This window comes from Triticum dicoccoides, chromosome 7A, assembly GCF_002162155.2.
Source record: "Triticum dicoccoides isolate Atlit2015 ecotype Zavitan chromosome 7A, WEW_v2.0, whole genome shotgun sequence".
NCBI classification, from domain to species: Eukaryota; Viridiplantae; Streptophyta; class Magnoliopsida; order Poales; family Poaceae; genus Triticum; species Triticum dicoccoides.
In genome coordinates this window covers 701,581,451-701,602,698 of record NC_041392.1, presented here as the reverse complement: position 1 = coordinate 701,602,698, position 21,248 = coordinate 701,581,451, and the positions used below count along the sequence as shown (strand labels likewise).

The window sequence follows — 21,248 nt, the reverse complement described above, 5'->3', positions numbered from 1 at the left end:
ATAATTTACAAGTAATTTGAATTAGAAAGGTACAAGCGTTCATCCTCATATTCTAGGATAATTTTACAAGCAATTTGAAGTAGTCTTTTTGCAAGTTCATCCATGACTAGTGCCTAATACGAACCTCATATCCTAAGCTAAAAATTGAAAAAAAAAACACTCAGTGCCCAATCAAAACTGGAGTTTAGCTCATCATAATTGCCGCGATTGGATTCCAGTATTTACTCTAAATGATTTTACTTATTGAGATGGCACTTAAAAATGATCAGGGCATCTAGGAACATGAGAGGTACGTCATCCTAGTAATCACTCAGGGGCTTCAGATTAGGATAATCCGCAAGAAGCCGCTCTTCGGAAAGAACGTCGTTCTCTTCTTGAGGAGTCCATAAAATATTAACACCCTGAGATAGCAGGAACAAGTAGGAATTAATTATCAGTTATGTCAGATGAAATTACATCTGGCAGCAGTTTTGAATTATGGAATAGTAGGAAAGATGCTCCATATACCCGGATTTCTCTTGTAGGTATAGAGTTAAGTTTTTCCAGTACTGCTACCAGATCAGCGGGTCTTTTGATTTCTGGGAACTTCATTGCTCCATCCGCAGCTACTAGGATGGTTACCTGAAGATATTGTGAATCATCACAAAAAGTCATTATCTGCAAATATGCAACTTCACATTTGTAGCAAAAGAATAACAGGTTATGAAAAGTACTAATTCACCAACATGTCCCAATCAATTAGTAATTTGGAAAGGAAACATAGAAGGCCAATTTTCTGGAATCATTGTAAATTGGACGAAGATAGTATACCAGACCACTATATATTCGTTGCTGAAGCCATCTGGTTTTTTGGAGTACTCTTTCTTCCGCTTGATTCCGTCCAAGTTGTAACGTGTTTCTTCATCAAATTTGCTCCTCTCTTCCAGAGAAATTTTTTCGAAGTGCCCCTCCCAAGAATCCGATCCAACTTTGACATCAGCCTAAAGTAAACGGAACATACAAAATTTAAAAGATCCAGTGAGCTAAAATACAGGGGACTGCATTTTTTTTTCAAAGGTCCTAGTCGTCATCTCAACAGAAAAGATCAAGCCACATAAACAATATTTATCAGGCAAGATATATACTGTATATGTTTCTTACTGATAAGCTTGAAGAGACACAGCAATCATTGTGACGGTTCAAGGCGCATATGGTCTCTGCATAATGAGTCACATCACATGAACGGGATAAACAAGATAGTACTGATGAACAATTGATGTCAGTGGGAGATGTATTAGTAGTAAAAACATCTGATAGCGATCACTACACAGATAAATGGCCAATATTGCAGATAATCAGCAACGTTTATATATGATCACTAATCATTTTCTTGGGAAAAAAAATTCTTATATTCAGGTTGCACAGTGCAGAACTTTAGGGCTAATAACAAATTAACTGAAGCTATTGCACGATGCATGGAAGTCGATGCAGAGGAGTCATATTGATGTATACACTTAGAAAGCACATTCATTACCTGTCAATATGAACTTATACCAACGCTGGTTGGAAGCCTCCACCTTGTCAGCAATCTCGTTCAGTTCCTTCTGAAACGGCTTTGCCAAGCCCAGCAACGCAACCTGAAATCATCATGAACTCCATTGATCGACCAGCATCACGATTTTGTAAGTAGAGGTAAAAAGGTACTCCTAAATTGCTTGTGAATGAGAAAGTATCAGGAGAACCTGGAGCTTGACCACGGTCCTCCTCGGCCGGGTGTAGTGCCACACGGCGACGGCCAGGAGAATGAGGCCGATGAGCATCAGCCACGCTTGCACGAGTACGGCGGGGTCGACGTCCGCAGCAGCCCGGGGTGGTGCGGCCGCCGTCCCGACCGACTCGTGGGTCGTCGAAGAATCGTGCCAAGATGGTCCTGAGGAGGACGAGCTGTAGGATGTTGAGGAGGACCAGGAGGAGGAGCTGCTGGATGTTGAAGAAGAGGAGCTAGAGGACGAACACGATGAGGAGGAGCGCCCGCCCATGGAGCCGCCTGACGCAGCGATCGCGGCGGGCGGGATGGCCGCGTTCGCAGCCGCGGCGGCGAGTAGCAGGGCGACAGCAACCGGGATCTCGCGGGCCGCCGCGTCGTCATGGCTAGTCGGCGGCGACTTCGAGGCTGCACGACTGGGCGGGGGCGTGACGGGGAACCGGAGATTGCGCGGCCGTGCCGGCGCCGCCGCGTGGCGTCGCGCTTCCGAGATGGGAATCGAACCGTCGGAACAGCCGACGGTGACCGCCATCAGAAGCGGAGGTCCAGGGTTTGGCCAAAGGTTTAGCCCCCGTTTTCAACGCGAAGATTCTTTTACTAGCCCCGTTTGCCAGCCGTGTAGATATACGAATTCCCCGTTAAGAAATCAAAGCTGAAATAATGTTGAGATGTTTATGTTCTTTTCACTAAACTTCTTAGGGTTAATTAAGCTCTCACAATCAATTAAGGTGTCCGATGATGTAAAAAAAATTAAGATGTCCAATGATGTAATATATGAGTTTCCGTTAAGAAATCATTTAAATAACAGTAATACTAACTGATGATGTTTTTAATATGGCCCACAACAAATCTCCTGGACCAGGTGGCTTTACTGCTGAGTTTTATCAACATTTTTAGGATTTGATTAAATTTGATCTAAAAGCCCCTTGGATGACTTTTAGAAGCAAAATGGATATTAGAAGACTTAACTGTGGCATTATTACTCTGGTTCCAAAAACAAAAAATGCTAACCAAATTCAGAAATTTAGACCTAGTTTCTTGTTAAATGTAAGCTTCAAAATATTGACAAACGTCTTGATGAATAGACTTAACTTAGTAGCTGCAGAGGTTATCTTCCCAATCCCGACTGTTTTTGTTAAAGCTAGATATATTATGGAGGGTGTATTAATACTACATGAAGCCTTAAATAGCATTCATAAAAAAGGCAAAGTGTTATTCTCCTCAAGGTGGATTTTGAGAAAGCATATGACAAAGTGAAATGGTCTTTTGTCTTCCAAATGATTAAAATGAAGGGGTTCCCTGATAAGTGGGTAGATTGGGTAATGAAACGTATTAGAGGTGGTAAAGTTTCTATCAAAGTAAATGATAGCTTAGGCATTGTTGTATCCTTTGTTGCAGCACTTTGCAAGACATTGTTGAACTACTTTATTTATTTATAAATGTGGCCGTATGCATCTGTCTGATGCAGAGGCCGGGGAAACCCCCCTTTTCGAAAAAAAAAGATAGCTTAGGCACCTACTTCCCTACACACAAAGGGACAGGGGGATTCGGTATCTCCTTTGAACTTTGATCTGGCAACTGATGGCTTGGCCATTATGCTCAATAATGCCAAGAAAGCTGATCTTATAAAAGGGGTCCTAAATGAGAATGTTGAGAATGGGATTAACATGCTCTAGTATGCAGATGATACAATTCTTTTTTTTTGCTACATGATGATTACGAAAATTGCTCATCATTTGAAATCTATTTTATGTCTCTTTGACCAAATGTCTGGACTAAAAATCAATTTTCGCAAAAGTGAGTTGTTTCTTTTTGGGGATGTTGTTAATATCGCAGAGGCATACAGGATTTTTACTTGCCCTGTTGGTACTTTACCCATGAAATAATTGGGACTCCCTGTAGATGAGAAAAGAATCGGAAATAAACATTGGAAACCTCCTAGGGAGAGAATGGAGGGGAAGTGTGAAAACTGGCAGGGGAGGTTATTGGCAAATGCTGGAAGAATTACTTTGATTCAATCCTCCTTACTGGAATTCCATATTTTATGATGTCCTTCTATGGACTGCCAGTGGGTGTTTGTAAACGTATGGGTTTTTATAGAGCTAGATTATTATGGCAAAAAACCATTGACAAGAAAAAATATCATTTGGTTAAGTGCTCTGAGGTTTGCAGACCAAAAGACATGGGTGGGCTGGGGATACAGAACTTATCTTTGATGAACAAAGATCTATTATGTAAATTGTGGTGGAAACTTTTTAATACAGATGGACTATGGCAAGATATTATAGACAATAAATACAATAAGCATCAATTTCTGAATGTTGTAACATCTAGACAGGGAGACTCCCAGTTTTGGAGTGAAATCCTTAATCACAAAGAACATTTCCTCTCTCTCTCTCTATAGATTTATTGTAGGGAGAGGAGACAATGTTAGATTCTGGGAAGAGTGGTGGATTGGAGCAAAATCCTTGAAATGCAGTTTTCTTAGATTATATAATATATGTTTTGATAAAAACAAGTCTGTTAGACACATACTGAACACTGGTATAGATAATGTGAGGTTCAGAAGAACTCTAATTGGAGATTCTCTTGAATTATGGAATCACATCAAAGAGGTTTGTGCCTATGTTGTTCTAGATGATAAAAAGGGTGAGGCTAGATGGACCCTGACAAAGAATAGCATATATTCTGTTAAGTCTTTCTATAGACATTTAATTGAAAATGGAGTTAAATATCCACAATTTTCATGTGGAAAGTCAAGACGCCTCTTAGGGTGAAAGTTTTTATGTGGTTAACTTTGAGAAATAGTATTCTTACAAAAGACAAGTTGCTTTGTAGAGGGTCGAAGGGTGATAAGAAATGTCCCTTTTGTGGAAGAGATGAAACTATTAATCATCTATTTTTCGCTTGTTTTTTGTTTTTTTTGCTGGAGGGGTTAAAAGCGGACATGGCGCTGCTCAGTTAGCAATTAACATTGTCAAAACCATTTTCATCGTGAGAAGGGTTGAAACTTAAACCAGATGTTTAGTCTGGAGTGTGGGTTGACAGGTTTTTGTAGTTCAGGGTTAAAACTTAAACCGAGTGGCAAGTTCAGGGTTGTAATGTGGATTTTTCTCAAAGTATTGTATGTGTCGTTACGAACCGTAATCACATTCATTTCTTCAGTAGTGTTAAGACCGCAAGATGTAGTGTTAGTAACGAACAGTTTGAGATATCTTTCTGCAGTGCTCCGTGAAAGCAGAAGCCTTGCAAGATGAACATGATGCATGATGAGCTGTTGACATGCTAGTTTGTGGTTGGCTGACTCTGCTCAACGTAGGCAAGCAGGCAGATTTCTCAAACTCTGTCCAAGAAAAGCACAGCATACGAGTTGGCTTGGATTCTCACGGTCCGCCTTGTCTGAATTTTCAAGCACAACTTTAATGGATCAAAATGTAGTTTTCTCTCGGTTTGTGGTTGGTTTCTAGCCAGTCAGCTTATGGCCAGCTCTATCGTTCGTGCATGTTGTGTGTGCTGTAGGTGTGAACACATATGTTCCAGTGTTCTAGCCGTCACGATTCCGTCGTAGTCTAGGTGGTTAGGATACTCGGCTCTCACCCGAGAGACCCGGGTTCAAGTCCCGGCGACGGAAGCTTTTTTTTGCTCTATAAATTTTTCCTAAAGTTTTTCCTTTTTTTCCCAGGGTAATTTTCACTGAAGTTGAATGATCATAGTTCCTGATCCGAGTGAAGGATAAATGCATCTGGCAATGTGCTGTTCATATCGAAGCTCATTCTGTCACATGCTCATTGTTGATATAGGAAAGACAGTTTGTCACCCTAAGCTGCTCGGTGAAATTATCTTCATTTTTGAGACTGCTTTGTAGTTTTTGGTGAAAGCAAATGCTCATAATAAGGTAAATCTGGGCAAGCTAGATGCTTGATGAGCTGGTGGCCAGTTTGTGATGGTAGTCCTAACCTTTGGAGACACCGATCCACTGTGAGGCATTTGGTCATGTGTTGCCATGGGAAGTTCAGAAATGTGTTATGGATCAAAGAAAACACCACGGCGAGCAACAGATGGCATGCTCCTCGTCCTAGCCTACAAATCTATTTTCATTTCTCTGTCTATTTTTCATCAGTTTGATACAAGAAGTTCTCGACATGCTTGTTCTGCTTCACCAAAGCAATCAGTTTCTCCGGAAGCGGAAAGCGACGTGACGATGAGCGCATCACGGCCGTCCACTCTGGTCTGAAAAGAAGAGGAGTCCAAAAATTGATTCCTTTCTTCCTTCCCTCCACTTCTCCTTTCCCTCCGCCGATCAAAAAGCAGAGCCACCCCACCACCACCGCCACCCACCGACGGCCACCTCCCGTTCTCCTCCTGGCTCTGCTCCTTCCACACCCGCAGGCCGCAGCGATGCCGCCGCGCCGGGGCTATAAACCCGGCCTCCGGCCGTAGCAGCCCAGCCTTCTGCTCCTACACCCCTAATCGCAACCACAATGGGCAACGCTGCGCTGCGTGGTCCGGCGGTGGAGGAGCGGCTGACGCAGCCGCGCCGCCTGGTCCGGCAGCTCTCCGACCTCGACCCCGACCGGCTCCGGCGGCTCATCCGCTCCGGCGACCTCGCGCCGTGCTTCGACGCCGCCGACGAGGACGGCCGCGCCGTGGAGTGCCCCATCTGCTTCCACGTACGTATGCGCATGACGACTCCCTCCTAAGTTCGACTGACAGTTGGGCTTCTCTGGTGCGTTGTTCTGATGGTTCTCTTTTCTGTCCTCGATGGATGCAGTTCTACCCGAGCTTGAATCGATCCAAGTGCTGCGGCAAAGGGATCTGCACAGGTGACCCCGTTACAATTATCTGTCCAGTTTTTTGCTCGAATTTGTACTGAAATTCAGAAGTAGTACTCCTGTCAACTGAGAACTGCACAATTACACTGTACTTATAAAACATGGTTCACTGTAATGACTCTGCCAAGTTCTCAATCACCCTGCCCTGCAGAGTGCTTCCTGCAGCTGATGCCGTCCAAGGCTTCCAGGGCTGTCCAGTATCCTACTCTGCTCCCTACCTTGTGTGCGATACTCTGTGCATATGTATCTCATCATGAACATCTTTAATCACTAAATTAATTTGATACTTGTTCTATGATTCATACTTCTGCATCTATATTTATACTGAAGAATTTTAAGTTGAGTCGTTCATGTATTGGGCCTGAAATCTGACTGTTTTCTAGCTGAATTTTGCACCTAAATACCTCTGGGCCCTTAACTAGCAATGCAGCTGCCCATTCTGCAAAACCGCAGCCTACGCTGTCGAATACCGTGGTGCTAGAACCTTGAGTGAGAAGAAACTTCAACGAGAAGTAAGCTTTCAGCCCAGAGATTCTGATCAACATACAGCATCATACTACCTGATATTTGCCAGCAAAACTTTTATTCTAAATTTCTTACAGGAAGAACAGAGCGTTCATGAGGGTGCAACGAGAATACATTCCAAGAACGCCGGTCGACATATCCTACTACCATAGGAGTCGCAAGCCCGATTTTGCCACGCTAAAAGCTCCAAAACCGAACTGTTGATTTTTCTGACCCTTTGAGAGAGATTTCATTGCTGCCTTGACAGTACCTGAAATGTTTCAGATGTTATTTGTCTGCATAATTTTTAGACAATGGAAAGAACTGTTTTAGATATATATCTTTGCAGAACAGAGACACAGAGTAAATGCTACTACTGCAAACTGAAACAAAAAATATTCTGCCAGTGAGCACTAGTAGAGTGAGGATTTGGTGCAGAAGTGTGGAATGATTATGTTGACGGCTCTGAAGACAAAGATAAAGTGTTGATGCCTAAATTATATTTGTGGTGGCCAAGAACTCCACATTAGCGTCCACTCATCATGCAACCGCAGCCTGTACTCTGTAGTTCTTCTACTTCTATCTTTTCTACTGCTGTCGAAGTTCAGAATGTGACAGCATCAGCATCAAATGTATTCTTCAGCTCGGTTGAAAACCTTTTGCTCGTTTCCGGATTCTTCAGTTACGCCACGAACTTCCTACTGTATCGTTAGAACCTGAAGGCTGTTTAAGCACCATGTGCATTTACAGTATGCTTACTGATTCGAATTGCAGAACATTTACAGAATGCAGTTTACCTGAACTGTTCATGAATGGCATCCATTTCCATTTTCCTGCGATGCGATGTCGTAACAAAACCGGCAGGAACCCTGTCTAGAAACTTCCAATGTAGGGAGGAGGAGGGTGGAAGATTGCTGGAATTTTGTCCAAGACAAACAATTCTCAGGATCCACTTTGTCTGAATCTGGAGCAGTCCATGTGTTCGCATGCATGGCGGAATTCACATATGTAATGGATCAAATCGAGAAAATGCAGTTTGTCGATGTTTTCTAGCCATGTCTGAATCAAACAAAGCTGCGATTCAGCTCGTGCCCAGCCCTATATTTCGTGCAAGAATAAGGCTTGACCTCTGGTGGTGCTAATTTTCTGTGGCGTGCGCGAACAGATATGTTCCAATATTTGTTCTGCCACTGTTCCGTCGTAGTCTAGGTGGTTAGGATACTCGGCTCTCACCCGAGAGACCCGGGTTCAAGTCCCGGCGACGGAAATTCAATCTTTTTATTTTAAAATAATAAAGAAAATCCTAAAGTTTGAACCCGCATTGACACTGAAAAGTACTCCCTCCGTTCAAGAGCCTTTTCATTTTCTCGATTTTTTCAGTTCAGTCTGGTAATCTGCTTCTTCGGAAAGCGCCGTCACCATTGGGATCGGCCCATCTCAGCCGTCCACTCCGATCCGATCCCGCTTGGAAAAAAAGAGGAGTCCAAAATTTGATTCCTTGCTTCCTTCCCTCCACTTCTCCATTCCTCTCGCCGATCAAAAACCCGCTGCCAGACGTAGCAGAACTACTAACTAAATATCATCCCTTATAAAGGATATGCCCCTATTTCTTTAAAATAATGCTTCATCTCAGACAAGTTTTTCACTGTCATCAATATTCCAAGAAGTTCTCAAATATCCTGTTCTGTCTGTTTCATTGCTTTGCAGAGTGCTTCTTGCAGTTGATACCGTCGAAGGCTTCCAGAGCTGTCCAGTGTCTAGTATCCTACTGCTCCCTCCGTCCCAAAATAAGTGTCTCAACCTTAGTGCTTTGCAACCTAGCTAGTGTGCAATACTCTGTATACGTGCCTCATGAGCATCTGTACCAGATTTAGTCCGATACGTGCTTATGTTGAAGAAAATCTTTACTTTGTTTGATGTATGCGCCTAAAATCTTACTGTTCTCTAGCCGAGTCTTGCACCTGAATCCCTTTGGGCCCCTAACAAGCAATGCAGCTGCCCATTCTGCAAAACTGCAGCCTAGGCTGTCGAATACTGTGGTGCTAGAACCTCAAGTTAGAAGAAGCTTCGCGAGAAGTAAGCTTTCTGCCCAGTGATCCTGATCAACAACACCATAGTAGTTGCAAGCCCAATTTAGCATTGCTAAAACCTTGCTTATTGAACTGCTGATGGGTGTATACGTACGTATGCGCATCTAATTCTCACAATTGCGCTTCTCTGGTGCATTGGTCTGATGGTTTTTTTTTCCTCCATCGATGCAGTTCTGGTTACAGGTAAATTGGGCTTCGGCAAAGGGATCTGCCCAGGTAATCCGTCGAGTTACAGTTATACTTCTCTTCATTTCTAAATTTGTACTGAAATTCAGAAGTTCGTAGTTAATACCTATATTAGGCCAAGTGAAGTGAGAACTACATATTAACATTCTAAGAGAAGTTTCTCTGAAGCTTTCAATCATTCTGTCCTGCAGAGTGTTTCTTACAGCTGATGCCGTCGAAGGCTTCCAGAGCTGTACAGTATCCTATTTTGCTACCTAGCTAGTCTCCAATACTCTGCATATTGTATCCCTTTGAACATCTTTACTAAATTCGATCTCAAAGATGCACTGTGCATGATGCTTATGTTTCATACTGAAGAATATATTTTGCCTTGATTGTTGTATCTGAATTCAGTGTGGGTGTCCTTAACTAGCAATGCAGCTGCCCATTCTGCAAAACCGCCAACTACGCGGTTGAATACCGCGGTGCTAGAACCTTGAGTGATAAGAAACTTCAACAAGAAGTAAGCTTTGTGCCCAGATATTCTGATCAACAGCACCATACTACTTTATAATTTCCAACAAGCCTTCTATTTTGAACTTGCTGCAGGAAGAACAGAACGTTAATGAGGCTACGATGAGAATACATTCCAAGACTCGGAATATCGGTGGACAGATTCTCCCACCGTAGGAGTTGCAAGCTCGATTTTGCAGTGCTAGAAGCTCCCTACCAAACTATTGATTTTTCGAACCCTTCGAGAGATATTTCAAGGCTTCCATGATTGTACCTGAAATGTTTCAGATATCATTTCTCTGCATTATTTTGGGACAATGGAAAGAACTGTTTTAGATACAAGAGGTATGCAGAACAGAATAAATGCTAGTACTGCATGCTGAGACAAAAAATATTCTGCCAGTGGCACTGGTAGAGTAGAGTGAGGATTTGGTGCAGAAGTATAGAACGATTCTGTAACTGGCTCTGAAGACAAAGATCAAGTCCAAAGTTTTCAGGCCCTAAATTGTATTTGTGGCAGCCAAGAACTCCACGTTAGCGTCAGCCATCAGGCAGCCGGAGTCACTCTGGTGCGGTGCACCTTTCCTGCTGCAGAATCCCAGCCTGTCATTCTTTTGTTTTTATCATTTCTAGTTTGGTAAGCTTCGGAGTGCGCTTCGAAGTTACAGAATGTCACAATATCAAATGTATTCTTCAGCCCGGATGAAAACTAGATGCAATTCATTTGTTAGACCTTACTATCAATATCAGAATATTCGATTTCAATTTCTTGCAATAGTACGTTGGAATCAGTTGTGCTATGAACTTTGTACTGTACTGTTAGAAGCTGAAGGCTGTGTAAGCACCAATGTGCATTCACAGTATGCTTACTGAATCAGATTACAGAACATTCAGTGCACTGTCTGAAAAAGAATGCAGTTTACCTGAACTGTTCATGAAGGGCGTCCATTTCCATTTACGAGGGATGCATTTTCATACCAAAACCAAGCCTAGAAACTTCCAACGTAGGGATGAGGCTGGAAGATTGCTGGAAATTTTGGCCAAGACAAACACATGATATGTTGGTTTGGATTCTCATGATCCGCTTTGTCTGAATTATGGACAGTCCATGTGTTCGCATGCATGGCGGAATTCAAATATGTAATGGATCAAATAGAGCAAATGTAGTTTTCTCTCTGTTTGTGGTTGGTGTCTAGCCATGTCACTTTATGCTCAGCTAGCCAAGAATATGGCTTGCATGTACTAGTGCATGTTTGTGTGGTGTGCCGAAAGAGATATGCAGTGGTATTTCCATTGTTACTCATTCCGTCGTAGTCTAGGTGGTTAGGATACTCGGCTCTCACCCGAGAGACCCGGGTTCAAGTCCCGGCGACGGAAGCTTTTTTTATAACTGCTTTTCCTAAAGTTGAACCCTCATTGACACTGAAAAGTACAGTATATTCAGAAGCCTTTTCATTTCTCTATCTATTTTTTCAGTTCAGTTTGGCAATCTGCTTCTGCGGAAACAGACGTCACGATCCGCGCATCGCGGCCGTCCACTCCGCTCCGATCCCGTTTGAAAAGAAAGAGGAGTCTAAAATTTGATTACTTTTTTCCTAAAGTTGAACCCTCATTGACACTGAAAAGTACAGTATATTCAGAAGCCTTTTCATTTCTCTATCTATTTTTTCAGTTCAGTTTGGCAATCTGCTTCTGCGGAAACAGACGTCACGATCCGCGCATCGCGGCCGTCCACTCCGCTCCGATCCCGTTTGAAAAGAAAGAGGAGTCTAAAATTTGATTACTTTTTTCCTAAAGTTGAACCCTCATTGACACTGAAAAGTACAGTATATTCAGAAGCCTTTTCATTTCTCTATCTATTTTTTCAGTTCAGTTTGGCAATCTGCTTCTGCGGAAACAGACATCACGATCGGCGCATCGCGGCCGTCCACTCCGCTCCGATCCCGTTTGAAAAGAAAGAGGAGTCTAAAATTTGATTACTTTTTTCCTAAAGTTGAACCCTCATTGACACTGAAAAGTAAGTATATTCAGGAGCCTTTTCATTTCACTATCTATTTTTTTCAGTTAAGTTTGGTAATCTGTTTATGCGGAAAGAGACGTCATGATCGGCTCATCACGGCCGTCCACTCCGCTCCGACCCCGCCTGAAAAGAAAGAGTCCAAATTTTGATCCCTTGCTTCCTTCCCTCTTCTCCTTTCCCTCCGCCGATCGAAAAGCAGCCACCGACAGCCACCTCCCGCTCTCCGGCTCTGCTCCTTGCACACCCGCAGGTCACACCGATGCGGCCGCGGCGGGGCTATAAACCCGCTCCCAGAAGTCACTACTAACTGAATATCATTGCTTATAAAGCATATTCCCCCATTCCTCCAAAATAATGCTTCATCTCAGAGAAGTTTTTCACTGTCATCATTATTCTAAGAAGTTCTCAAATAGCCTATCATGTTTCAAGGTTGTGCAGAGTGCTTCTTGCAGTTGATGCTGTCGAAGGCTTCCAAATCTGTCCAGTATCCTACTTTGCTACCTAGCCGTGCAATACTCTGCACATGTACTGTACCCCATGAACATCTGTACCAAATTTAATCTGATACGCGTTTATACTGAAGATTCTTTACTTTGAATGATGTATTGGACCTAAAATCTTACTGCTCTCTAGCTGAATTTTGCATCTGCCCTTTGGAACCTTAACTAGCAATGCAGCTGCCCATTCTGCAAAACCACAAACTACGCTGTTAAATACCGAGGTGCTAGAACCTTGAGTGGGAAAAAACTTCAGCAAGAGGTAAGCTTTCTGCCCAGTGATTCTGATCAACATACAGCATCATGCTACCTGATGATTTCCAACAGGTCCTTCTTCTGAATTTCTTCCAGGAACAACATAGCATTAATGAGGCTGCGACGAGAAGACATTCCAAGAACACCGGTGGACACATATTCTACCACCATAGTAGTTGCAACTTGCAAGCCCACTGCAGTGCTAAAAGCTCACTTGGTAAACTGTTGATTTTTCTGACTTTCAGAGAGAGAGATCTCATGGCTCCCATGACCGTACCTGAAATTTTTCAGATATCATTTGTCTGTATGATTCTGAGACAATGGGAAGAAACTGTTCTAGATATAGATGTATGATGAACAGAGTAATTGCTACACTGCATGTTGAAAGAAAAAACAAATCTGCCAGTGGCAGTTAGAATGGCGATTTGGTACAGGAGTGTAGAATGATTAGTATTATTCATGGGAAGGAGTGTAGAACGATTCTGTGGGCGGCTCTGAAGACAAAGATAAAGTCCCAAATGTTCAGGCCTAAATTATATTTGTGGTGGTCAAGAACTCCACGTTAGCGTCCAGTCATCATGCTGCCGCAGTTGCTTTTGTTCCATGCGGTGCACCTTCCCTACTACAGAATCCCAGCCTGTAATTATTTTGTCTTTATCATTTTTATTAGCCCGTTAAGGTTCGGAGGTTTGCGCTCACTCTTAACTACTGTCAAAGTTCGGAATGCGACATCAGCATCAAATTTATTCTTCAGATCAGATGAAAACTTTTTGCTCGATTGGAGATTCTTCATATGAGATGCAAACTAGATCCACTTCCTTTGTTAGATGTTACAATTGATAACTCCATTCCAGCTTCTTGCGATGATATGTTGGAGCTCAGTTTTGTTTTGAAAACTGTTTACTCACTATGCGCATTTACAATATGTTTACTGATGAATTACATTGCAGAACATTCTGCATGCTACCATGCTTACATTACAGAGTCCATTTTCAGGGATGCATTTTCATACCAAAGCCATCTGGAACCAGTCTAGAAACTTCCATCCAGAACTCACGAGAAGTACCAGTATATAGTATTAGCAAACTGGCAATAGCGACCATAGATTGAGCCAAACCCCTCCTCAGCTCCTAAGATAACACGAATCGCCAATGGTTAAGCTCCAAAGAGTTAGGTCATGTTTCACATGCCATAGCGCCCGTGAAGGAATCCGTCCAGTCACCGTTCGCGCCACCTTTTACAGTAAGCATCATGTGCCACCAATACATTATGCATCAAGCCGCGGCTATATAAACACGCATACACGGCACAGGACTGCACACATCACCAGCAAAGATCATAGTACTAACACAGTCACATCAATCGCCAATGGCGTCGTCCCGTCGGGTTCTTCTTGTGGCGCTGCTAGTGTCAATGGCAGCAGGTGTTGCAATGGGCAGGCCGGTGAGAAGCGACTTGGGTCTGGGTTTAGGTGGTGGGCTAGGCATAGGGCTTGATCTTGGGCTCGGTGGATCGGGTTCGGGCCAGGGGTCGGGTTACAGTGCTTGGTCGGGTCAGAACGGTGGCTCTCACACCGCGTCCGGTCGTGGGTCGGGCACGGGCTCCGGTTACGGGTATGGCTCGGGCTCTGCTAATGGGGGCTCAGCTTCCGGTTGTGGTTCGGGTACGTCGTCTTGCTCGGGTTCGGGTTCTGGCTCTGGCTCCGTAGGCTTGGACACATCGATAAATGTCGGTGTTGGTGTCGGCGTCGGCTCGAATGGTGGGGCGAACGGTGGTCCGGACTGTAACACGGGTACCGGGTCGAACTATGGTTCCAGAGCGGGCTTGGGTTCGGGCTCTGAGTCCGGGTCCGGGTCAGGTGGAGGTTCATATTCCTCACGTGGGCGTGAGTCATCTGGTATTGGGTCGGGTTCTGGTGTATCGTCCGGGGTTGGCGGCGGGTCGAATGTCGGGCCAAGTGGTGGGTGCTTATCTTGTGGTTCTGGCACTGGTGGTGTTGTTGGTGGCTCCTCGTCGAATTCAAATTCGAATTCGGGCACTGGTTCAGGCTCCAACTCGTATGGTGGGTCGAATGCCGGTTCTTACTCGAATACTGCAGCTGGGTCCGGCTCAAGCGTAGGCTCGGGATATGATTCCTCTGGCTCAGGTTCAGGTTCAGGTTCATCTTCTGGGTCAGGTTAGTGTTGTGTTTGGTTACTCTTCTCGTTGCTAACATTCACGCTTTTTTTCACGTGTCTCACCAAGGTTTTGCGTGTCTCAGGTGCGGCTTCATTTGGTGGATCACGTGTCGGTTCAAACTCCAACTCTGGCTCTACGTCGGGTGCAAACTCAGGGTCAAATTCTGGTGCAATCGGTGCATCAGGTAGTGGATCAAACTCCATGTCAAGTGCAAACTCGGGTGCGTTCGGTGCATCAGGCGGTGGATCAAACTCCATGTCGGGTTCGGGGTCAAGCTCTAACTCCGGCTCTATGTCGGGTGCAAACTCGGATGCTGGTTCGAGCTCTGGTGCGTTCGGTGCATCCGGTAGTGGATCAAACTCCATGTCTAGTTCAGGTTCCGGCTCAAGCTCAGCATCCGACTCGATGTTTACTCCTCGTCATTACTGGAGTACTTTACAGGATTGCACGTTGATATGTAACATTGCACAATGTTCTAATCCTACGTTTGCAACCCCACAAAAAGTTTTATTCATTGCAACTGCAATCAAGTGTAACACGTGCTTGATTTTTCTACAGGGTCTACTGGATTCGGTTCCAGCACGGGCGCCGGTTCTAGCTCGAGCGCCTGGTCCGGCGCCGGCTCCGGCTCGAACCCCGGCTCATTCTCCGGAGCAGGATCCTCCAGCTGGTCCAGCTCGACGTCCGGCTCAACCTCGGGCGCAGGGTTCGGTCCCGGGGGACGGCCGGGGTTCGGTCCCGGGGGACGGCCGGGGTTCGGCGTGGGCGGAGGAGGAACAGGCTACGGCGCGGGTTACGGGTCCGGTGGCGGGTCTGGCTGGGGCAAGCACCACTGAAAACTGATCCTCGTCGAGTGAACGAGTGATCGTTCACGTGCACTTTTTAAGGCCTTCATCACGCGTGATATTTTTCGTTTGTTTCTGGTTGGGTGGTGTACGCATGCACCAACTTGTTTATTTTACGTCTCGTGGACGAGTTTGCGATTTCAATCGAATGGATCGTTGCAGAATCATGCGTTTGTGAAGAACAAGTCATGGAAAAGTTGAGCGAAACTCCTCGGCAAGTCACGTTGCCGGCAGGCTGTTCCCTTGTCGGGTCGTCGAAACCGGCATTGCTTGAGCTCTTGCGCCACGTGATTCCCGGCCGCGGTCGATCGGTCGATCTCGTCCCGTCCGGCGATCCGGCGGACCCGGCCGGTGAATGGGCCGATGAGACGTCACCGGTATCCGTTTCGATCGTCCGTGCCGGCAAGGGCACGGAAGCTAGCCGGAAAAGGGCGAGGCAAAGGCCACGCGCCGGCGCGTCGCGCGCGCCAGGGCACCGCTCCCCGATCTGGGCAGGCACGCACGTACCGCCGGCCGGACCCCGTCGCCATGCACGAGACGGGCGCTCCGGCGATCGATCCTGACGCGCGACTCCATCCGGCCGCCCGGCCGTTCCGCTGCTCTCGGCACGGGTCGGGACACGCGTTCGTGGAGCACATGGAGCGCTCCGTATGGCGCTGCTCTGCTCTCCGCCCGGCCGTCGAATTAGCGTCAGATGAAGTGGACGTATTGGTGTAGGTACACATTTTTACTACTCTACTTTTCTAACAACCACTATTCTTTTTGTTCTAAAAAAACACTATTATGCTTTTGGAACGGAAATTTTTGAAAAGAAATCATCACCAGTGCATAATAATATCTTGATAACAATGTTTATGAGAGAGAATATAGAAGAGACATATATGTTTATAAAACATTTTTGGTTGGATTCTCCCCTCCCCTCCCCCGTCTTCATGTTCGAAATGATGCAAACATTTTTTCCCCTTGAAGAGAGGAACACAGCTTCTAGTTTCATTGCTGAACCAAAGTATACCGCGTGACTTCTACGCCAGGTTTTAAATCCGACACCTAGCTCACGACGCCAAACACCGAAACACTAATGGGGGGTGTTCTATATTTCAGTGGGCACCACATGCGCACGCTACAAGGGCCGTCACCTCCTTCATCCATCGATCCATCCTCATATCCGATACTGACGCATCGATCTTGTCAGGCCTCTCTGCCATCGACGCCACCACGACGCCAGTCAGCATCGTCCTCCTACACGAGTCCATCGCCACCCATCAAATACCGAGCATTCATTATGAGTTTTCCAAACTGTCCAAATTCACAACCGAAATACCAAAAGAAATCACATTTCTAGCTCTAGCATCAAAAGTGTTTACAGATATTTACCTGAGACAAAATAATCGCTACATGTTTTGCGATGTTATTGAGAGTTATTTACCCAAAACCACCACACTTGGGGCTAGGGTAACCGGTCAGTACCACATTTAAGCCATGTCATAAAAAACCACCAACTCTGGGACTAATCGGTACCGCGGAGCACTGACTGGTCGTTTTAGCTGTGGAAATAGCGAAACCGATAGGTCGGGCCCACCGGTCGGGTCGACGTGGCGCGGGCTGACGGACGACGTTAAACGGAGGGGGATGGCCGTTTCCGCGACCGTGTATTAGTGGGCCGTGCGGGTCGCTCGTCGGACCAGACCGCGCCAGTGCACATCTGACCCCTCTGTCTCGACCTCGACGACCGCCGCCGCCGCCGCCACCGTCGTCTCGCCGCCGTCCGCCGGTCCGCCATGGTTTCCTGGAGCGAGGGGTCAAGCTCTTCTTCTTCGGACGACGAGTCAGTGACTAGCCATGTACGTTCATTTGAGGATTCCAACATTTAGGGTTAGGGTTAGGGTTCTTGAGTTGGGGATTTCTTACCAAGTCGCTGATTTCTTCAATCTCTTTGGTTTTAAGCTTTCTAGGACTATCCCATGCTATGAACGGAGTGGCATTGCTCATGAGCTCTCCTCTCGCTGTCTGCATCGCGAGCCTTGCCTCAGGCTAGTAGCATTTGAATCTACGGACACTGGCCAACGTTTTCTTGCTTGCGCTGAGGAGAAGGTATGTTGGTTAGTACTGTATTTCGTTAACCTTAGTTAGTTTTTGCTCCATTCAAATGCCAAAAGGAAATTTTGCTTTGCTTATTAGTGTGAACAATTGTCATTGCCCACAGTTGGATTTAATTATGCTCTGACAGTAGTAAATTATGCTACGCCAGTGTAATTTGCTCCAAATAATTAAGTAGTGTGCAACATTGTTAGTGCCAGTAGGAAATTATGCTACGGCAGTGTAATTTGCTCAAATAATTAAGTAGTGTACAACATTGTTAGTGCCAGCACTAAATTTTGTACTTACTAATGACAACATATATTTAGTTTATATGCTGTTAAAAGTGACAAAAATTTCTTATTGACAACACATATTAATTTGATAGGCTTTCTTAATTGTTTGTGCATTTAAATGAACACAATTTGATAGGCTTTCTTATTGACAACACATATTAATTTGATAGGCTCTCTTGTGTAGTATGATTGACAATATTTTTTCTGAATTATACGCTGAACTAAAGTGCAACTATCTGGAGTGGATAGACCCTGAGTGGTCAGTGGCTGTGCAGTTCTGCCTAACTGAATTGTGGGGCATGTATGACAAAGAAATCAATGACAGGGTGAGAGACAATGTTCAGCTTGGTGATCAGAATTACAAATTAGTTGGAGAAAAGAGGAAGATGGAAGAAGAGCTGAGCTTTTTCAAACTTGATTTTGCAAAAATGGTGGCTGACAAGGAGGATGCTATTACTGAGCTGGGAAATACTAGGTTGGCTCTCAATGATCTGAAAGAGGAGATGGAGAAGAAGAAGTTGGCAGACCATGGTTGCACAAACCTACATCAGTTACTCAGGGCAAAGGCAGAGAAGGAGAGGGACAAGCTTGTGGTAGAGAGAGACCAAGTGCTCACAGAGAGAGACCAACTAAAGGAAGAGAAGAAAAAGCTAGAGTACATCATCTCTGATTTGCTGAAACAGAAGCATGGCTACAAGGACAAGATCAAGAAGTTGAAGGAGATGTGTGATGAATTTTAATTATGTAATGTGGCATTGTACTGGTGTAGTTGTGCTCTGTTGCACTGAATAATCAACCCTACTAGAAGTGCACTGTACTGTTGTAATGGTTAAATTTGTACTGAATTATGCAGTTTATCTGCAAGTCTAGATTTTGAACTTATGGCATGAATTTGAACTTAATTTGTAGTGCTATCTCCTGTATCATATTGAGTACTCTATTATATTTACTTCACTCCAGGTGAAACTGGTGTGATAGTCAAATTATTGTGCATAGAAAAATTTGAAATACTAGTAACTTATGGCATGAGTATACCAGGAACTTTCTGGCATTATTATTATGCACATAATGTGATGATCAGGGAGTGCAAACAACATAGCAGTACAGAGTAAATGTAGCAGTGCAAGCACATAATTATAGATAGGTACATGATGATTGAAGCAAGCCAACATAGTAGTACACAAGAATAATAGATAGTAGTTCCTCATAGCATAAAACCAAGATCCATACATAGGTTTAGCATAACATTACACAACAGTAGTTCATAGTGGCACACATAGGTTCAACACAGCATTACATAAGTTCAAATTTAGTGTTGGCATAGATAAAGTGCTCTAGTGCCTGATGGAGCACACATGCACTTGGATACATAGTCAAACAAGAACTCTCAGTAGTTCCCACTGGCATAGAAGTACCCCTCCATCCTTTTGCTCATGTATCTTGCCCTTTTTGGCCTATATCCTGTTGGCTGGCTAGTTGAAGCTTCTGCAGTAGTTCTTGGAGGATTGAAGCTTCTTGCACCTGTTTTTGCACCTCTCTTTGCAGCAGCAGTACCAGCACCAGAAGGAGAAGAATTTGCAGCTCTAGCAGATGAACCAGCAGCTCTAGCAGATGTAGCAGCAGCTCTAGCAGATTTGCCCCTTGAAGCAGCAGCAGCAGATCCCCTTGAAGCAGATGTAGAACTTGCACCCCTAGGAGTTGTTGTACCAGATGTTGAGCTTCCCCCTTGCTGCCATGCAGGGGCTGTCCTGTTTTCCCGCAATTATTTTTGTTGGATAAATTTCAGTGATACTTAATGAGTGATGAGATAGAGAAGGAAGTCAAAAATAACATACCATGTGTTTGTTCTTCCTGATTTGCAGATCTAGCCTCAATGGCTTTGCACAACTTGTGTATTTGTGGCCCTGCAACTTGCAGTTACTACAAGTTATTGTAGCCATTCTTGATGTCTGCTTTGCTTGAGGAGGCTCAAACCTGCCTTTCTTCCTTTTCTCTTCTGCTGGTCCATTCTTGTCTTCTTTGAACTGAGGTGGGTCAATGTCAGGAGTTGCAGTTTTCACCCAACAATCAGGACCAAGAACTGGGTAAATGATAGGCTTGTATGACTCCAAGTACATAGCCTTTTTGAAGAAAATATTTACATGGTCATCTGGTAGTTGTTTGGACCTGTAGATGGCAGAACAACCATGGTTGCAAGGAATTCCAGAGATGTCCCACTTCTTACAACCACATGTTTTCAGATTAGTGTCAACAGAGTAGGTCTTATCCCCACTACTCACTTGGAAAAGACCTGGTCCAGCTATCAATGATTTGCAGTCCCTTGCATATCTCTTGCAATTTCCCATCTTGAAACTAGCCCACCCTCTCTCTTTTGCTGATACCTTACCAGAAGTTTGTCCTTGATCCCATTGATCATGGTGACAATTGGCTTGTTCCTTACATCAAGTATGTACTTATTAAAAACTTCACTTAAGTTATTGACAACCAGATCAGTTTTGCAGTTAGTATCCATTGCATGTCTTGACCAAGCTTTTGGAGGAATCCTTGACATCCACTCCCAAGCAGCCTTGCACTCAGCCTTCATGCTCTCCATTGCCAACTGAAAGTCATGTTCAGTGTAAGCATATGCAGCTGCATCCATGCATTTCTTCAAGTCTTCTCCTCTGAATCCTGCTCTCTGAAAGTTGGCATAAATGTGCCTCAAGCAGTACCTATGAGGGCAGTTGGGAAAGACTTCTATGACTGCATTCAACAGACCCTGCAAAGGATTTTGAATTTGTTAAAATGAAATAAATTATCAAAACAAATTTTAATTCAATTTAATTGTTGTAGTAATATTATATTGATTTAATATTACATTGATTTAATTCAATTTAATTGTTGTAGCTTGTCCTATGTTGGTCCATAAGGGTCACCCTAGGCTACCTTGACCGAAGTGTCGACAAGATGCGTTACCACTCGACACATGCCAACTAGGGTAGGTGGGAGGTTGGTTGGGCTATGGTGGCCCATAAGGGTCACCCTAGGCTATCTTGACCGAAGTATCAACAAGATGCGTTACCACTCGACTCATGCCAACTAGGGTAGGTGGGAGGTTGGTTGGGCTATGGTGGCCCATAAGGGTCACCCTAGGCTATCTTGACCAAAGTATCGACAAGATGCGTTACCACTCAACACATGCCAACTAGGGTAGGTGGGAGGTTGGTTGGGCTATGGTGGCCCATAAGGGTTAC

At 44.6% G+C, this 21,248-nt stretch overlaps 3 protein-coding genes and 3 non-coding genes across 7 annotated transcripts; 5 read left to right on the top strand and 1 right to left on the bottom strand.

The window, feature by feature from the left end:
• Positions 1-102: 102 nt before the first annotated feature.
• Positions 103-2,276, bottom strand: LOC119333944. The gene is made up of 6 exons (XM_037606655.1): positions 1,722-2,276; positions 1,514-1,616; positions 1,141-1,196; positions 816-980; positions 508-621; positions 103-401 (listed from the first exon to the last, which is right to left on the bottom strand). Exons 1-6 carry the CDS (start codon positions 2,274-2,276, stop codon positions 300-302), a joined length of 1,095 nt encoding a protein of 364 aa, XP_037462552.1. The 3' UTR covers positions 103-299.
• A 3,026-nt stretch (positions 2,277-5,302) lies between these two features.
• TRNAE-CUC lies at positions 5,303-5,375 on the top strand. The gene has a single exon. It is a non-coding gene; the product is annotated as a tRNA-Glu (tRNA).
• A 728-nt stretch (positions 5,376-6,103) lies between these two features.
• LOC119332350 (E3 ubiquitin-protein ligase GW2-like) lies at positions 6,104-7,737 on the top strand. Its single transcript, XM_037605534.1, has 5 exons — positions 6,104-6,414; positions 6,516-6,567; positions 6,728-6,773; positions 7,007-7,088; positions 7,179-7,737. The coding sequence occupies exons 1-5, from the start codon at positions 6,226-6,228 to the stop codon at positions 7,251-7,253; spliced, it is 444 nt and encodes a 147-aa protein (XP_037461431.1). The 5' UTR covers positions 6,104-6,225; the 3' UTR covers positions 7,254-7,737.
• Positions 7,738-8,274: 537 nt separating this feature from the next.
• TRNAE-CUC lies at positions 8,275-8,347 on the top strand. The gene has a single exon. It is a non-coding gene; the product is annotated as a tRNA-Glu (tRNA).
• A 2,805-nt stretch (positions 8,348-11,152) lies between these two features.
• Positions 11,153-11,225, top strand: TRNAE-CUC. The gene has a single exon. It is a non-coding gene; the product is annotated as a tRNA-Glu (tRNA).
• Positions 11,226-13,955: 2,730 nt separating this feature from the next.
• Positions 13,956-15,807, top strand: LOC119333483 (fibroin heavy chain-like). Of its 2 annotated transcripts, none has more exons than XM_037606359.1 (3): positions 13,956-14,796; positions 14,881-15,174; positions 15,357-15,807. In XM_037606359.1, exons 1-3 carry the CDS (start codon positions 13,989-13,991, stop codon positions 15,632-15,634), a joined length of 1,380 nt encoding a protein of 459 aa, XP_037462256.1. In that variant the 5' UTR covers positions 13,956-13,988; the 3' UTR covers positions 15,635-15,807. The 2 variants fall into 2 exon arrangements, with proteins under 2 accessions (XP_037462256.1, XP_037462255.1); XM_037606358.1 differs by having other exon boundaries at positions 14,881-15,207; positions 15,354-15,807.
• Positions 15,808-21,248: the final 5,441 nt, after the last annotated feature.

Coding starts and splice junctions, on each gene's coding strand:
- LOC119333944 (XM_037606655.1), bottom strand. CDS start 2,276: ATGGCGGTCACCGTCGGCTGTTCCGACGGTTCGATTCCCATCTCGGAA. Junction 1,617..1,721: donor GGACCGTGGTCAAGCTCCAG/GTTCTCCTGATA, acceptor TGATGATTTCAG/GTTGCGTTGCTGGGCTTGGC. Junction 1,197..1,513: donor GTATAAGTTCATATTGACAG/GTAATGAATGTG, acceptor CTCATTATGCAG/AGACCATATGCGCCTTGAAC.
- LOC119332350 (XM_037605534.1), top strand. CDS start 6,226: ATGGGCAACGCTGCGCTGCGTGGTCCGGCGGTGGAGGAGCGGCTGACG. Junction 6,415..6,515: donor AGTGCCCCATCTGCTTCCAC/GTACGTATGCGC, acceptor CGATGGATGCAG/TTCTACCCGAGCTTGAATCG. Junction 6,774..7,006: donor AAGGCTTCCAGGGCTGTCCA/GTATCCTACTCT, acceptor CTAGCAATGCAG/CTGCCCATTCTGCAAAACCG.
- LOC119333483 (XM_037606358.1), top strand. CDS start 13,989: ATGGCGTCGTCCCGTCGGGTTCTTCTTGTGGCGCTGCTAGTGTCAATG. Junction 14,797..14,880: donor AGGTTCATCTTCTGGGTCAG/GTTAGTGTTGTG, acceptor TGCGTGTCTCAG/GTGCGGCTTCATTTGGTGGA. Junction 15,208..15,353: donor CTCAGCATCCGACTCGATGT/TTACTCCTCGTC, acceptor TTGATTTTTCTA/CAGGGTCTACTGGATTCGGT.